Source organism: Moschus berezovskii, chromosome 9 (assembly GCF_049115385.1).
Source record: "Moschus berezovskii isolate FMDL1 chromosome 9, NW_MosBer_1.0, whole genome shotgun sequence".
NCBI lineage: Eukaryota > Metazoa > Chordata > Mammalia > Artiodactyla > Moschidae > Moschus > Moschus berezovskii.
In genome coordinates this window covers 58,044,176-58,062,389 of record NC_142468.1, presented here as the reverse complement: position 1 = coordinate 58,062,389, position 18,214 = coordinate 58,044,176, and the positions used below count along the sequence as shown (strand labels likewise).

The 18,214-nt window shown below is 37.3% G+C and overlaps 1 protein-coding gene across 8 annotated transcripts in view; it reads left to right on the top strand.

Annotated features, from left to right (window-relative positions):
* The window catches only part of HERC1 (HECT and RLD domain containing E3 ubiquitin protein ligase family member 1), a 222,225-nt gene that overhangs the window by 168,883 nt on the left and 35,128 nt on the right, over positions 1-18,214 (top strand). For 6 of the 8 annotated variants that reach the window (XM_055435446.2, XM_088839676.1, XM_055435445.2 and 3 more), the window contains exons 44-56: positions 534-754; positions 1,667-1,935; positions 3,366-3,418; positions 4,107-4,307; positions 4,958-5,132; positions 8,185-8,455; positions 8,585-8,798; positions 11,483-11,739; positions 12,448-12,575; positions 13,616-13,743; positions 14,508-14,708; positions 16,049-16,179; positions 17,684-17,883. In XM_055435446.2, coding sequence (XP_055291421.1) covers positions 534-754; positions 1,667-1,935; positions 3,366-3,418; positions 4,107-4,307; positions 4,958-5,132; positions 8,185-8,455; positions 8,585-8,798; positions 11,483-11,739; positions 12,448-12,575; positions 13,616-13,743; positions 14,508-14,708; positions 16,049-16,179; positions 17,684-17,883 — 2,449 coding nt within the window. The remainder of the gene's footprint in view (positions 1-533; positions 755-1,666; positions 1,936-3,365; positions 3,419-4,106; positions 4,308-4,957; positions 5,133-8,184; positions 8,456-8,584; positions 8,799-11,482; positions 11,740-12,447; positions 12,576-13,615; positions 13,744-14,507; positions 14,709-16,048; positions 16,180-17,683; positions 17,884-18,214) is intronic. The other 2 variants (XM_088839675.1, XM_055435448.2) reach the window with 2 other exon arrangements.

The following is an 18,214-nucleotide window of genomic DNA, read 5'->3' as shown; positions in this document are numbered from 1 at the left end:
TAGTAAATATTTTGAGGATTATGTTCTTGGCATATGAAATGTAAGTTATAGGGAATATATTTTCCAAACTGAAATCCAGACTATGTTCTTTTGTCAAAGCAGAGTTTAATCCTTGAATTCTTAAAACATAAATAATGATTCAGTAGTTTATAGGAACAGAGACATTGAGACCGTCCTAGAACATATAGGATGTATATTTAATATATAGTGAAAGGGACTGATTTTAAAAAACTGAAAGAATAATAACAGCCCACATTTACTGAGTGTTCTTCTGTATAACAAACTTTATGAAATATTTTACATGGACTCTCTTATTTAAACCTATCAGCAACTGTGCAAGGTATGAATGCTATTATCCCCATTTCACAGAAGAAGCAACACATATGATAGGTAAAGTTTTATTTTGATGATCTGGAGTCCAGTAAGTCAGCTGAGATAGGCTCTTATGTGCGTTGTAGGCAGTTAAGAACTGGCGATATATTCAGAATTATTTTATACATGCAAATAAAATGCCTTTCTTGTTTTGTTCTGAGCGGGGTTATACCGCTCTGTGCAGGCCCACAGGAATCAAAGTCGGAGAGAAGGAATATCTTTGCAACAAGACCCAGGGGCGTTGTATGACTTTAATTTAGATGAGGAATTGGAAATTGATCTTGATGATGAAGCGATGGAAGCTATGTTTGGACAAGACCTGACCAGTGACAATGATATTCTGGGAATGTGGATCCCAGAGGTACTGGATTGGCCTACCTGGGTGTGTGTGACTGCAGCGGGGGCTGCTCTGACTTATTTTCCTGCCCTCCTGTCCATACTGCTTACTAATAACAGCCTTGCCTAGAGTTGTAACACTCTGAAAAGTCTGACATCTCATCCTAAAGTTTGGGGCTCTAACACTTGAGGTTACTTTGATACCTACAAACTAATAAGAAAAAGTCTCTCTTGTTGCTTTCTCTGTGCGATTTTATTGCTTCTCTCCCCAGAATAGATGAATAGAGCCATACTGTGGTCATTTGATTCTAATATCAAAGATAGATTACAAAATAAGCATCAGGTCCCAATCAACTCTGCTGGGTATTTAACATGGCTGCTGTGCTTATCTTATTATTGAATGCATGCTCTTCTCCTTCATAGGTTCTATTTAATCACTGTAATGCCTCATTCTAGGAGCCAGTGCCACCTAGATCTTGTAAATACGTCCATCAAAGGGCAGGGTACATGGTGGGTTTGTATGTTTACATTGTTTAGCATTACACTTTTTGTAGCAGGGAAACTGAGAAGTTCACAAGTGTAAGTTTCATAGATCATCTACCATATTAAGTTAATAAGATAAATTAATCTAAATGACTTCTTAGAAATTCAGAAAATAGATATGCATGTTATGATCAGATAAAAGTTTTCTTTGGAGGGATTTTAAATCATTGAGATGAGGCGGATTGTTTTTATTAATAATTTTTTTCTCAGTAGTATAGTCAGTTACATTTATTGTCACTTAGTGTGAGGAAGGGGCAAAGAACACCTTCAGACTGTGATCTGAATTTTGATTTGTTATAGCTTTGATGAACATCCAACATATGTAAACAAGTAGTTTAGTATAAATGATCTGTTTACCTCTTCTTAGTTTTATGTTAATTTAACTAATCATGTAATATGAAATAATTTTGTGCAGCATGTTTGTGAGTCTGAAGACAGGGAAGAAGTGGTGGTGTGTGAGCTGTGTGAATGCAGTGTCGTCAACTTCAATCAGCATATGAAGAGAAATCACCCAGGCTGCGGGCGCAGCGCAAACCGCCAGGGCTATCGCAGCAATGGCTCCTATGTGGATGGCTGGTTCGGTGGTGAATGTGGGAGTGGGAATCCATACTACCTGCTATGTGGCAGCTGCAGGGAAAAGTACTTAGCCCTGAAGACCAAATCCAAGGCAACAAGTTCTGAAAGGTACTTTGAAATTGTGTAGATATCCAGACGCTCTGACTGAAGTATATAAAAGTTTCTCTCATTAAGACATGGGGATTGTAGTTTTCTTCATGTGAGGAATTACCTGAAATGGCAACCCACTCCAGTACTCTTGCCTGGAGAATCCCATGGATGGAGGACCCTGATGGGCTACAGTCCACGGAGTCGCACAGAGTCGGACACGACTGAGCAACTTCACTTTCACTTTACTTTTTTCCTTTATAAAGTCCTGTGATTGCTGAATTAGATACAGGGATGAAGGAGGTGGAAGAATTCAAGTTCCTGCCAGAGGTGGCAGTCTATAGTCTGGGAACAGTGGTATGGTCTCAGGTCCTTCACTGGAGTGTGACTGTATTAATCTTAAATTTGTTAACAGATTGTGAGTGGGACACTTGCTTTAACCTTCAGGAGGTTTATGTTCCTTTTTTCCCTTTGGTGTTTTTCACCATATTTTTGACATCTTAAGATCTTTTTTCTTGATTAAAAAAATAGATTATTTAGATTAAATGAACTTCCATGAAAATATTACTTCTTTATATTCCTAAATAGCAATTAATTGCTAATGAGTAAGGTTTTTGCCCTTACTGTCAACTATTAAAACCCTTAAAGTGTTCTGGAATAGGCTTTGATTAAAAGATGTATGTAGGGGACTTCCCTGGTGGTCCAGTGGTTAAGAATCCACTTGCCAATGCAGGGAACATGGTTCAGTCCCTGCTTCAGGAAGATTCCACATGCTGCAGAGCAGCTGAAGCTCATGTGCCACAACTGCTAGAGCCTGAGGACTCTAGGGCTTGTGTTCTGCAACAAGAGAAGCCACTGCAATGAGAAGGTCATGCACGGCAATGAGAAGTAGCCCCCACTCACTGCAACTAGAGAAATCCCACATGCAGCAACGAAGACCCAGTGCAACCAAAAATAAATAAATAAATTGGGGGGGGAAGATTTATGTTGGTCACCCAGAAACCTCCACAGTTATTTGATAAAATAATCACTGATTTTGTAAACACCTCCATACCAGTAGTTTTTATTACATTAGCCTATAACGTGAAGGGACTTCCCAGGTGGCGCCTAGTGGTAAAGAACCCACCTGCCAGTGCAGGAGACACAGGAGACCCAGTTTCGATCCCTCGGTTGGGAAGATCCCCTGGAGGAAGAAATAGCAACCCACTCCAGTATTGTTGCCTGGAGAATCCCATGGACAGAGAAGCCTGGCGGGCTACAGTCTATGAAGTTGCAAAGAGTCGGACATGACTGGGTGACTAGCACTTTCACTTTCCATAACATGAAACATACACTTTTTTATTTTGTGTTGCTTTATTAATGACCTTTTAAAATGTCCTAATGACATAATTTGCACTTTGGAGTAATAATTGTTTTATATGAAAACACAGTGTTCTTTGTGTTTGGTGCAGGTACAAAGGACAAGCTCCAGATCTTATTGGCAAGCAGGACAGTGTGTATGAAGGTAGTTGTTTTGAGAACCTCTTTATTTCACATGTATTTTTGTATATACCTTCTACTTAACATCTATTACTAAAACTTAACGTTCATATGTTTCTCTATATTTACGTACACGTTAACTTAAACTTCCCCCCAAAAGTTCAAGATAGTATGACAGCAGTAGCCCTAGTTTTAAAAGTCAAGGGAAAAAGACCTGGGTTCTAATATTTTCCCACAGAATGTTAATTTCTGTGTGGTGTGTATATATTTTCAAAGTAGGTAAAGTATGAAGTATTAATACAGTTTGAATTTTCATCCTAATTGTGGAAAGTAAAAAATAAAGAAGTGAGCATCAGTTTATCTGGCGCATTCATTTATTTGGAATAACTCATTTCCTAATGATCATGGACAGGGTCAATTACTCTTTGTTGGCCCCATAACAATATTTTTTATTAGTTGAAACCTCCATTACCAACTATAACATGTGCTATTGGTTTAAATGGATTTGCTCTTACTCCCTTTCCCTTAGTCCCACTGTGACTCCAGAGTGCAGTTTAGTTGGGTCACCAGGAGATGGTGCTATATTTTATTTTGTAGGCACTGACTAGGCTTTCAGTCCATTTGCATCTTAGACCTATCTCACAATAACATTGCCAGCAGGGTTGTGTTGTGTTTATATTTACATACCATCCATTTCTTTATTTAAATTCCAGAAGACTGGGACATGTTGGATGTTGATGAAGATGAAAAGCTAACGGGTGAGGAAGAGTTTGAATTACTTGCTGGCCCTCTTGGTTTAAACGACCGCCGCATTGTACCAGAACCAGTTCAGTTCCCTGACAGTGATCCACTAGGAGCATCAGTAGCAATGGTAACAGCAACCAACAGTATGGAAGAGACCCTGATGCAAATAGGTAAACTTGGAATGCTGATTGGCATAGATTTTATAGAGGCTATATTAATTTGCTTCTTAGAAAAGTAAATAATAAGGTAGAGGTTAATAATAATGAGTTCAATATTTTCTATCCCATCAACTGTCTTTAGGCAGGTGTTTTAATGTTTTGAAGGTATAATGTAATATTAATTTCTGATTCTTGTGTTTTTATAAAATATTCAAGTGATAAAAAGAATTTATAAAATGAAAAGTGTTTTTTTTTTTTTTAATTTTGTGTTAAGAGAAACCTGGAAATAAAAACTATTTTGTAGTATTTTTTAATTTGGGTAAGATTTTTGCTTTATGAAATACTAAATATGTATGCAAAGCATATTTTTAAAACTATATTTTTTCTATATTTATTAATATCAGTGGAAGTGATACATGAGCAAAAATAAAACCAAAAAAATTTAAGAATCATATTTTTCCTATACTAAATTATTGACTTAGAAATATCTATTTCTCTCAAACCATTTTCTATATAACAAAGTTTTATGGATGAGCGAAATACATTGATTTGCTTTATTTCCTAGTAGCCTAGAACCTAGCTACCTAGGGAAAATTTTTCAGTAGTTTGGCTATTTTTTTCCTTACCTTCTTGAAAACTGAGCAAAATCTTACATTTTTCAGGTTGCCATGGCTCTGTAGAAAAGAGTTCCTCTGGGAGAATAACATTGGGTGAACAGGCAGCTGCCTTAGCAAATCCTCATGACCGGGTGGTTGCTTTAAGGAGAGTGACGGCTGCTGCTCAGGTTCTTCTGGCCAGAACCATGGTCATGAGAGCTCTGTCTCTTCTCTCAGTCAGGTAAGTGTTATTTGTGTCAAAAGATGCGAAGTTAGCTTCTTGTACATATTGGACAGGAGTCTGGTATTGTTTGGGAAGAAGAAATAGAAGTTTTAGAAATTTGAATAACTTCTGTTGAATGAAAGAAATTAGACAGTAGTCATCATTATTCATTCGTTCAGTCAGTCAGTCGTTCAGTTAATGTTTGGGTCTTTTTAGGCAGAAAATATTGCTGTTATAATAACTGAGTAAACTGCAAACATTTTATTATCTGAAATGGGAAACTAAGACCATTGGTCCATTTGCTGTAGGGTAAAACTAGAAGGTTGAGTGAGTTTTTCTGCAGAGTTTACCAACTGTATAGCTAAGTCAACCTGCGTATTGTGGAGGCTCCTGCTGTGTTCATACTGTGGAGTGTAATGTTAAAAAAAGGAAGAGAACCAAGAATACCTAAAAGACATCCATTTAAGAAATGATTAAGTAGGGATATTTAACAGTAAATCAACGAAGACAGAAGGACCCTGAAAGAAACTGAAAATTTAGATCAGACTTTGCCAACCAAGGTCCGTCTAGTCAAGGCTATGGTTTTTCCAGTGGTCATGTATGGATGTGAGAGTTGGACTGTGAAGAAAGCTGAGCACCAAAGAATTGATGCTTTTGAACTGTGGTGCTGGAGAAGAGTCTTGAGAGTCCCTTGGACTGCAAGGAGATCCAACCAGTCCATTCTAAAGGAGATCAGTCCTGGGTGTTCATTGGAAGGACTGATGCTAAAGCTGAAACTCCAATACTTTGGCCACCTCATGCGACGAGTTGACTCACTGGAAAAGACTCTGATGCTGGGAAGGATTGGGGGCAGGAGAAGAAGGGGACGACAGAGAATGAGATGGCTGGATGGCATCACCGACTCGATGGACATGAGTTTGAGTGAACTCCGGGATTTGGTGGTGGACAGGGAGGCCTGGCGTGCTGTGATTCATGGGGTCGCAAAGAGTCGGACACGACTGAGCGACTGAACTGAACTGAACTGACTGATATGATGTTGGCTCAAGAATAGACAGTTTGGTCTATGGAAAACGAACTTCAGAAACTGACTCATACTTGTAGATTAACATTTGATTTATAGTTTTATTTATGACAGTGCTTACATTGCAGAGCAGTGAGGAAAGGTTAATCTTTTCAGTAACTTGGGCTAGGTCAGATAATTTATTCACTTCGGCAAAAAAATGAGTCTTGGCTCCAACCTCAAACTATATAAAGCCAGTGTTTTCAAGTGACTTTTTGGTCTAAATGTAAAACATAAATCAGTAACATTTCTGTAAGATAACGATTTTATTCTTGATCTTGGAACAAGCAGAGATTTCTTAAGCAAGTCACAAAAGGCATTCACTTTAAAGAAAAAAATTGATAAATTGTACTACATTAAAAAAGAACTTTTGTTCAGCAAAAGTCATATAGGAAGTAAAAAGTCAGAAAGTAAAAAGAAAAGCCCTTGAATGGGAGATGATCTTAGCAATGCATATAACCAACAAAATATATAAAGTATTCTTACAAACCAATAAGAGAAAGAAAAAGAAAAATGGACACAATACAAAATAATATAAAAGATCTTGAAATGGTCAATAAACATGAACAAAAAAATGTTCAGCCCCATTACTCTTCAGAGAAATGAAAGTAGGGTACGACTACACACCCAACAAAATGGCTAAAATGTAAAAGACTGAGTGAGGGGAGAAAAGTGATCATGAGGATGTGGAACATCTAGACCTCTCATACACTGCTGGTGCAAAAATAGGATAGTTACTTTGGAAAACTCTTAGATAGTACCAACTAAAAGTATTAATGTACTTATGACCCAGGAAAACACTTCTGGATAAATATATCCAACAGACGTGCTTACATATGTGTACCCAAAGATGTCAGAAAGAACGGCAGTGCTGTTCGTAATAGCCCCATACTCCCATCTGTATAGAGAAATGAATTGTGGTAAATTTCATTTATATAGGCAGCCATATATTTTTCTGTTGCACTCTATTGTGCTTTGTAGATATTAGTTGTTTTTTGTTGGTTTTTTTTTTTTAACAAATTGAAGGTTTGTGGCAGCCCTGAGTTGAACAAGTCTGTTGGCACCATTTTTCGAATAACATTTGCTCATTTCATGTCTCTGTGTCAACATTTTGGTAATTCTTGGACTGTTTCAAGCTTTTTCATTATTATCATATTTGTTATGGTGATCTGTGATCAGTGATCTTTGATGTTATTGTTCCAAAATGATTACTGAAGACTTAGATGATTAACATTTTTTAGCATTAAAGTATTTTTAAATTGGGCTATGTATTAATACATTGTTCTTTTGGCATAATGCTGTTGCACCCTTAACAGACTACAGTATAATGTAAGCATGACTTTTATATGCACTGGAAAACCAAAAAAATTCAGCCTTCTTAATTGCAATATTCATTTTATTGTCATGGTCTGGAGCTGAGCCCACATCTCCATCTTATGCCTATGTGTCAATGAAAATTAATAACTGCTGCTAATAATACAACAGCATGGATGAATCTTACAAGCATAATGTTAAATAAAAGAAGCCAGATATAAGAGAATACACACTGTATTATCTATCTATATGAAGTTCAAAAACAGGCAAAACTGATTTATGACCTTAAACATCAGAATAGTAGTTATTTTTGAGGGCCTGGAGATTGAGAAGGGCCCAAGTAGTCTTCTGGGGTGTTGGCAGTGTTCTGTTTCTTGATCTGGAAGGTGGTTACATAGGTTTGTTCAGTTTGTGAAAATTCATGGTTTATGAACATTCCTCTAAATTATACTTTGATAATTCAGGTATACTTCAAGTGTATGTTGATATTTATTAAAACAAAAGTTTCAGTAACAGTTTTCAGGTTTTTATTTGTGGAATCTCTTACATACATACGTACAGTAGGACATGTATGACTAGGATAGTGCAACTTGCCTTTTATTTTGGTTGTTGGTCCTATGGATTGTATGTGGGGCTCCAGATGGTCACTTAAATCTATTTTCTTTATGTATCTAAGGTGTGTTCTTTTTCTGGCAGTGGTTCCAGTTGTAGCCTGGCTGCTGGTCTTGAATCTCTGGGACTTACAGATATCCGGACTTTGGTTCGACTAATGTGCTTGGCTGCAGCAGGGAGAGCTGGCCTCTCCACCAGTCCATCTGCCATGGCAAGCACTTCAGAACGTTCACGAGGTGGGCACAGCAAGGCCAACAAGCCCATTTCTTGTCTGGCCTATCTGAGCACAGCTGTGGGATGTCTAGCATCAAACACTCCTAGTGCTGCAAAGCTCCTGGTGCAGTTGTGTACACAGGTAGGATAGTTTTCAGTGCTTTTCTTATTGTATTGCTTATTTCCAACCAATTCTTAAAGAAACTTGTGAAGTAAAAAGCTTCTTTTCCAAAATTAAAAATTAATGTATTTGTTCTGATTACCTCTTCAGAACTTGATTTCTGCTGCAACAGGTGTAAATCTAACCACAGTTGACGATCCAATTCAGCGAAAGTTTCTACCTAGCTTTCTCCGAGGAATTGCTGAAGAGAATAAGCTTGTAACCTCCCCAAATTTTGTTGTAACTCAGGCCCTTGTGGCATTACTAGCAGACAAAGGGGCCAAACTGAGACCTAATTATGATAAGTCAGAAGTTGAAAAGAAAGGTAAGTTTCATATGATTTAAATATACAGTCTTTTAATCAATTTGATATATGTTTTTAAAAATGTTTCTGCATTGTTATATGTGATCAATTATATAACAACATATATGGTGGAAGTGACAGATTCATGGAATTAGATCTGATAGACAGAGTGCCTGAAGAACTGTGGTTGGAGGTTCATGACATTGTACAGGAGACGGTGATCAAAGCCATCCCCAAGAAAAAGAAATGCGAAAGTGCAAAATGGTTGTCTGAGAAGGCCTTACAAATAGCTGAGAAAAGAAGAGAAGCAAAAGGCAAAGGAGAAAAGGAAAGATATACCCGTCTGAATGCAGAGTTCCAAAGAATAGCACTGAGACACAAGAAAGCCTTCCTCAATGATCAGTCCAAAGAAATAGAGGAAAACAATAGAATGGGAAAGACTAGAGATCTCTTCAAGAAAATAGAGATACCTAGGGAACATTTCAGGCAAAGATGGGAACAATAAAGGACAGAAGTGGTATGGACCTGTCAGAAGCAGAAGATACTACAAAGAGGTGGCAAGAATACACAGAAGAACTATACAAAAAAGGTCTTCATGACGCAGGTAACCTTAATGGTGTGGTCACTAGAGCCAGACATCCTGGAATTCTAAGTCAAATGGGCCTTAGGAAGCACCACTGTGACAAAGCTGTGGAGGTGATGGAATTCCAGTTGAGCTATTTCAAATCCTAAGAGATGATGCTGTGAAAGTGCTGCACTTAATATGCCAGCAAATTTGGAAAACTCAGCAGGGGCCGCAGAACTGGAAAAGATCAGTTTTCGTTCCAATCCCAAAGAATGGCAGTGCCAAAGAATATTTGAACTACTTGAGGCTTAAACAGTACATGAACTGTGAACTTCCAGATGTTCAAGCTGGATTTAGAAAAGCCAGAGGAACCAGTGATCAAATTGCCAGCAGTCGTTGGATCATCAAAAAAGCAAGAGAGTTCCAGAAAAACATCTGCTTTATTGACTATGCCAAAGCCTTTGACTGTGTGGATCACAACAAACTGTGGAAAATTCTTAAAGAGATGAGAATACCAGAACACCTTACCTGCCACCCGAGAAACCTGTATGCGGATCAAGAAACAGCAGTTAGAACTGGACATGGAACAACAGACTGGTTCCAAATTAGGAAAGGAGTACATCAAGGCTGTATATTGTCACCCTGTTTATTTAACTTATATGCAGAGTACATCGTGTGAAATGCCGGGCTGGATGAAGCACAAGCTGGAATCAAGATTGCCGGGAGAAATATTAATAACCTCAGATATGCAGATGATACCACAGTTATGGCAGAAAGCGAAGAGGAACTAAAGAGTCTCTTGTGGAAGTGAAAGAGGAGAGTGAAAAAGCTGGCTTAAAGGTCGACATTGGAAAAATGAAGATCATGGCGTCTGGTCCCATCACTTCATGGCAAATAGATGGGGAAACAGTGACAGACTTTATTTTCTTGGGCTCCAAAATCACTGTCGATGGTGACTGCAGCCATGAAATTAAAAGATGTTTTTTCCTTGGAAGAAAAGCTATGACAAATCTAGACAGAGTGTTAAAAAGTAGAGACATTACTTTGCCAACAAAGTTCCGTCTAGTCAAAGCTATGGTTTTTTCATTAGTTATGTATGGATGTGAGAGTTGGACCATAAAGAAGGCTGAGCACTGAAGAATTGATGTTTTTGAACTGTGGCATTGGAGAAGACTCTTGAGAGTCCCTTGGAAAGCAAGGAGATCAAACCAGTCGATCGTAAAGGATATCAGTCCTGAATATTCATTGGAATGACTGATGCTGAAGCTGAAACTCCCAATACTTTGGCCACCTGATGCAAAGAGCTGACTCACTAGAAAAGACCTTGATATTGGGAAAGATTGAAGACAGGAGGAGAAGGGAACGACATAGAATGAGATGATTGGATGGCGTCACTGACTCAATGGACGTGAGTTTGAGCAAGCTCTGGGAGATGAAGGACAGGGAAGCCTGGCATGCTGCAGTCCATGGGGTTGCCAAGAGTTGGACACGACTGAGCGCCTGAGCAATGTGTAGTTAAGTTAGATCATAAGAAAAGTGCCTGGATACTTTTTCATTGTGCATGGAGATAAATACTAGAAAATATGCCAAGTTTGTCTTTTTAAATTAGATTATTTTATTCGATTATGGTTTGAGTCACCATAGATAAAGGTTTCCATAATATAATTTATATAAAGTAGTGCTGTTTTTCTCTTTGTCTTAAGACAATATACTTGAAGGGACTACTTAAATACACTGTGTACCCTTATCTTAACCATTTGGCCAAGAGAGATGGGCTTTTGGATCTATCAAGGCAGTCCCTTGATTGGCTATTATGATCACTTTTGAGCAACAAAAGCCAAACTCTTATTTTTTAGGACATGCTCTCTCTGCCCTGGCCCTAAACTAATGTCTGCTGTATTCTCAGTCTATGTATCCTTAGAGCAAAGACCATTGATTAATGTATATAAATGTATATTTGCAGTGAATCAGATTTATTATAGAATTTTATGTGAGATAAGTGCTTTATAACTTGTATGCATATCTTAGTGAAACGATTGCTTGAAAAAGTGCTAATTCTTAAAGATGGGTTAACCCATTTTTGTTTGTTCACCACCACCAGTTCTCACCCGGGCATCATTTCATTGTTTTGTTTAAGCAGGTTTAACTGCCCAATTGTATGCCCATCCTTCCTATGATCCTTCTGCTGTAGGCCCTCTGGAGCTGGCTAATGCCCTGGCAGCCTGCTGCCTCTCCTCAAGGCTATCCTCACAGCATAGGCAATGGGCTGCTCAACAACTTGTGCGCACTCTTGCCGCACATGACCGCGACAACCAAACTATTCCACAAACACTTGCTGATATGGGAGGAGATCTCAGAAAATGCTCCTTTATCAAGTTGGAGGCGCATCAGAACAGAGTATGTATTTTAAGCCTCAAGTGTGTTGATCACCTTATGTAAGATAAAATAGTTTCTGCTGTTCTCCAAGAGCTTAAAGTTTAGATCATGGGGTGTGTATATGTGTGTCTCTCTTTCTCTGTCTCTCTCATACACACACACATGTGTGTGCCAAATTATCAGTATTGGCTAGTTACCGACTCTTCTTTCTCTACATGTGTATGTTGTATGCTATGTAATCTGATACAAATGGGAACATCAGATGGGGAATGAGAAGAAAACCAAAGGAATAACCTCATGAAAGATAAGAGCTTATATATGCAAGAGGAGAAGAAATTGACCCTAACGTTTTAATCTAAACCACTGGGCCCCTGACTTTTCCAATTTAAAAATCATTTTTTTAGTCTTGTAATTTGTTTTATAGAACATATTGAATACTTCTATTTTATTGGATTAAAAAACATTTTTTAATTAAACAAACATGTTTAGTAAAGATTGTAACAAGTCTAAGATAATTCAAATGAGTTTGGGCATAGTATTTTAAAGGTATATCTCATATAGGTGTATATTTACAAGCCACTTAGAAAGAATTAGACCATACATATTGTTTTATAACATGGATACTTTTACAATTTTATGGTAGATTTATTTTTAATTTGCTAGAACTCTTTCAAATTACAGAATCATTTGAGTTAAAACTTGCTCACATGTTGCTGGACTTTTTTCTAGGTAATGACTTGTGTTTGGTGTAATAAAAAAGGACTCTTGGCTACAAGTGGCAATGATGGCACCATCCGGGTGTGGAATGTCACCAAGAAGCAGTATTCACTGCAACAGACCTGTGTGTTCAACAGATTGTGAGTACTGATGTTAGCTCCCTTGGGTAACGTTTAAAAATAGGAGAATCCTAAACATGCTTCATCTTGGTTGTGTTAGTATAATCAAATTGTCACTAAAGTTTTTTACAATTTTTTATTTCAAAACAGTTTCCAATGTGTTGTTTTTGGTTTTTTGCAAGATAGTATTTAATTAATTAATTAATTTTGGGCTGCACTGGGTCTTCATTGCTGGGCGTGGGCTTTCTCTAGTTTTGGTGAGTAGGGGGTACTCTCTAGTTGCAGTGCACGAGCTTCTCATTGTGGTGACTTCTCTCGTTGCAGAGCACAGGCTCTAGGCACAGGGGCTTCAGTAGTTAGGTTGCACAAACTTAGTTGCCTCTCAGCATGTAGAATCTTCCCAGACCAGGGATCGAATCCCTGTCCCCTGCATTGGCAGATGGTCTGTCAACCACTGGACCACCAAGTCCTGCTAGATTGTAATTTAGAAGATAAAAATATTAACTGTCAATATCTGGACTTACTCAGAATTAAATCAAGGCCTACTCTGCTAACATGTTCAGTTCTACAAAACAATAGGCTTATTTTCCATCATTCTTCAAGGATTATTTAGGAATTAAGAGTAATGATATTTCTTCTGTAGCACAGTGTAATATCTTTTCTATTTTTATAGCTAAATATAAAACTTCCTTAGCTATTCGGCAAAGAGTCGGACACGACTGAGCGACGGAACTGAACGGATAGCTATTCGGCAGGCAAGAATCAGTGTGCCCTGAGTAATAATCATATGTATAAACCATGCAGAATTAGAATATGTTTGTTGACAAATTAGTACATTAAATGATGTATTGTCTAAGTAATACTCTTGTAAATCTACAATTTTCACATTATGACAAACACTAGCAATTATGTGATTGTCAAATACCACTAGCCAAGGTTTTGAAATGTAAGAGTCTCTCTTTATGTACTGTGGTCTATATAAAACCCTTATTTTAAGATTTAGGATTTAGTTTCCTTTTGGATGATGGATTAGAATTCCATACTTATCGGTTGTATTCTAGGGAAGGTGATGCTGAGGAAAGCCTAGGATCACCCAGTGACCCAAGTTTCTCACCTGTTTCCTGGAGTATCAGTGGCAAATACCTAGCTGGGGCTTTGGAAAAGATGGTGAATATATGGCAAGTTAATGGTAAGAGTCACATAAATACTAGTAAACTACTGAAGGTACTCTTTCTCTTAGCCTTCTAAGTTCAAACATTGGCTTCCCTTCACCTTGAATCTCACAATCTGTTTCTCAACTGTGGAAATCTATGCATAGTATGATTTAAATTAAAGAGTATTCATTTCCTGACTTTCATTTCTAAGAGTTTCAGTTAACCTGGTAATTGTAAACTAAAAATTCCTTTTATATACCACTCAGCATTCAGCCTAGGATTAGAGAAGTAGCAGTCACTACATTTCCAGCTGTGTATTCTTTTGAATCAGTTGAAATATTTCTATTAATTTTGTCTCTTTCACAGGTACAAACTCTTGTAACTCTTGTTGATTTTTAATATATCTCTGGAAAAATAAAATTTATTATTGTAATCTTCGGCTTACCAGTATTTTTGTTTGCTTTTGCTTAATTGAGAAATTGCTAGCCTAACTGTAGATGAATTTCATATGTTAATTTGGTTTTCAGTAATTATTAGGAAAATTAAGTGATATTTGTATACTGATTATTTTCCTTATTCTTTCTCGTATCAAAGCTCTCTTTTTGCTATTAATAGTTACAGAAAAACTCAATTTGATAATCAAATGTAGTATATAGATGAAGGATCCAGCCTTGCAGTGTTATTCATTAGTAAGCTATTATGAAATTGGGAACTGCTTTGAGCGTGTTAAATAGTACTTGTTTTTGTTATTGCTCTTAAGAATTAAATGACAACTAGTTAACATTTTTTCCCTCTCTAGGAGGAAAAGGGTTAGTAGATATTCAGCCTCACTGGGTATCTGCTCTGGCTTGGCCAGAAGAGGGTCCGTCTACAGCCTGGTCAGGAGAGTCTCCAGAATTGTTGTTGGTGGGACGGATGGATGGATCTCTAGGACTGATTGAAGTTGTTGATGTATCTACCATGCACCGTCGAGAACTGGAGCATTGCTATCGAAAGGATGGTAAATGATTAGACTTGTATCTGGTTGAGAAAGTGTTCCCTCTAATCAAATAGATATACTCTTTTGGCACATGCTGAGTAAATACTACTTTTGGTTTTGTTTTCTAAATTGCCCAGTTGGTATATCATTTTAGTTAGCTGCTAAGTTGAAAGATAGTTGTCTATCAACTCCTGCCACACATTACTGCCAAAATAAGACCTAAATTACTATTTATCTTTTGTGTAAGTGTCTGAACACTTACAGTGCTCTTGAGGTCTCCCTGGAAAGTTGAGAATGTCCAAGAGGAAAAAAGATAATAGCCATTGATGGAGATGAAATAGTTAACAAATGTATGAAATTAAGCAAATAAGGAAGGAGGAGGAGGGGAGGGATGTTCCTGATTTGAGGGTCATACTAGTAAGCCCTTCACTTCTTTTCTCACTTTCTTCATTTTGGATGGCTCAGCATCATACTGAACAGTTCTGTTAGATGATTTGGGGGAGTAGGATATCTCAAAGATCCTCATCCCAGCTTCTGTGGTGCTCTTTTAACAGAATAAAACAGGTTTTTTAGTTTTTGGGGTTTTTTAGATTTTTAAAATAGATAATACCATCATATTGTTCAAAATTTTTAGTTTAAAAAGATACAGTAGGAAATTCTCTGGCAGTCCTGTGGTAAGGACTCTATACTTCCACTGCAGGGGACACAGGTTTGATCCCTGTTCAGGGAACTAAGATCCCACATGCCACATGCATGGCAAAAAAAGAAATAAAAAGGTATACAATGCAAAGTCTTTCTCACATTTACGCAACTCCCATGTCCCCATTATACTCCTGCAGAAACTGTTTTTTACTTCTTTCATAGCCTTCTGGTGTTACATATACTAAAACAAATATGAATATAGATTGTTAGAATATAACATGTTTGATAGAACATGCAAACACACGGAATAGACAATATTAAGCAAAGGAAAGGGTAGGTAATTTTTTACCTAAGAGTTGGTTTATTTCACTTGTTAGTTTCATGATAGATTCTGGTCCAAAAGGAGAGAACCTAAAATGACTTAAATCAGCAAGGGAATTCAATTTTTGTTTCTTTTTTTCAATAACCACTTGAAAAGAATGAAAGATTAAAAATGAGATACTTCTTGTCACTTACAAATAACACCTTTAAAGTGGGTTGCATGAAATCTCTGCTCTAAGCCTATATTTTATCTAAATGCATTAAAGAGATGTTTGTAAATTTATTTCCAGTAGTTGTAGTGGTATGTATTTGTTGCAAAGTGTCTTTTAAAGTGAGACAATGACAAATAAGTCTCTCATTTTCTTTTTTAAATTTTTATTTTGTTTTTATCATGTTAGTGTCTGTAACTTGCATTGCTTGGTTCAGTGAAGACAGACCATTTGCAGTGGGATATTTTGATGGAAAATTGTTATTGGGAACAAAGGAACCACTTGAGAAAGGAGGCATTGTTCTAATTGATGCACATAAGGTAAAGCATCTTTACCAATGATTACTTTTTCTTATTTTATACTGTAGTATTGCTTGATACTAGTTTCTCAAAAAATGTTTTTTACCTCAGTCACTTGTGATTTAATATTCTGTTGTTATACAAAGTTTTGGGACCATGTATATAAATGGAGACGTTTGTGTAAGAAAGCTGTTGAGCTAAGAGATAAAAGCAAAACAGTGATATAGGATACCTTGGTCAGAATACCTCCCAATAATGCTAGAAATTCCATATATGAAAAATGATTCCGTTACCTTAAACAGAAGTTACCAATTCAGAAGCTTGTGGGGCCACTAGTTAAGTAACATAAATTCATGAAGCCAGTGGTTGGAACGTGTAAAGGAGGGTAAAAAAGTCAGAAGAATAGAACCTGTTACACAGAGTGAAGTAAGTCAGAAAGAGAAAAACTAATATTGTGTACTAGCACATATATATGGAATCTAGAAAGATGGTACTAATGAACCTATTTGCTGAGCAGTAGTGGAGACACTTGGAGAAGGCAATGGCAAGCCACTCCAGTACTATTGCCTAGAAAATCCCATGGATGGAGGAGCCTGGTGGGCTGCAGTCCGTGGGGTTACTAAGGGTCGGACACGACTGAGTGACTTCACTTTCACACATTGGAGAAGGAAATGGCAACCCACTCCAGTGTTCTTGCCTGGAGAATCCCAGGGATGGGGGAGCCTGGTGGGCTTCCGTCTGTGGGGTCACACAGAGTCGGACACGACTGAAGTGACTTAGCAGCAGCAGCAGCAGCAGCAGCAGTGGAGACACTAGACATTGAGAACAGACACAGCTGGCGGGAGAGGAAGGAGTGGGTGGGATGTATGGAGAGAGTAACATGGAAATGTATATTACCATATGTAAAATAGATAGCCAATGGTAATTTGCTAACACAACTCAGGGAACTCAAATGAGGGGTGGGATGGCAAGGGAGATAGGAGGGATGTTCAAGTGGGAGGGGACATGGGTAAACCTATGGCCAATTCATATTGATGTTTGGTAGAAACCAATACAATATTGTAAAGCAATTATCCTTCAATTAAAAATAAATTTTAAAAAAAATCAGAAGAACCCAGTGAAGACAACCATATAAACATAAAACATGTCCCAGATTCTCATAGTATCAGCTATTTTTGGTGTAAGAGATTCTTTTAAAAAAAAAAAAAGCCTCTTCTTTTTCATATTTTGATAATCAGTAGTCAATAAAAATAACTTTTAAAATGGTGATGAAAGATAACATATTCCTTCTGAATTAGAATTTCATAATTCATTCATCCAAGTAACATTTATTGGGCTTTGACTGCAGCAAATATATATAATGGAGACTATATTAAACAATGAGTGGTTGGAAATAATAGTATCTGATTTGCATAAAATATCCATTTCAGGATAATTGAGTGATAGAAGTATAGGTCATAAATTACTAAGTTTTAAGTGTAAAGCAAGCATTACTGTGCTATTTTTCTCCCTCTACCATTTTAAGGATACTCTTATTAGTATGAAGTGGGACCCAACGGGTCATATTCTTATGACATGTGCCAAGGAAGAAAATGTGAAACTCTGGGGACCAATTGCAGGGTGCTGGCGCTGTCTACATTCACTCTGTCATCCATCTATTGTAAATGGCATTGCTTGGTGCAGCCTTCCAGGGAAAGGATCCAAGTTACATTTACTGATGGCCACGTATGTTATAAATTTGTGTGTGTGTGTGTCTTAATCTTTATATTAGTGTAGGCTGTTACTTACATTTTAAGTGTGGCTTCTCAAGAATTTTAAACTGTTTACTACCAGTTATTGTTCTTAAAATGTATAATACCATAAGATCACCTTAGAGAAATAAAGAACAGTTTTCCATTGTGAAGCTTTGGGTATGCAATCCAAAGATATGCCATTTCCTTTACCCCATGTAATACTGGTAAAAACATGGGTCCTACTTGTATTTCTTGTGAAATTATAGCATACCTACCACAAATATATTTTTAAAATATATGGTAGCAGTTCTATCAGGTCTTAA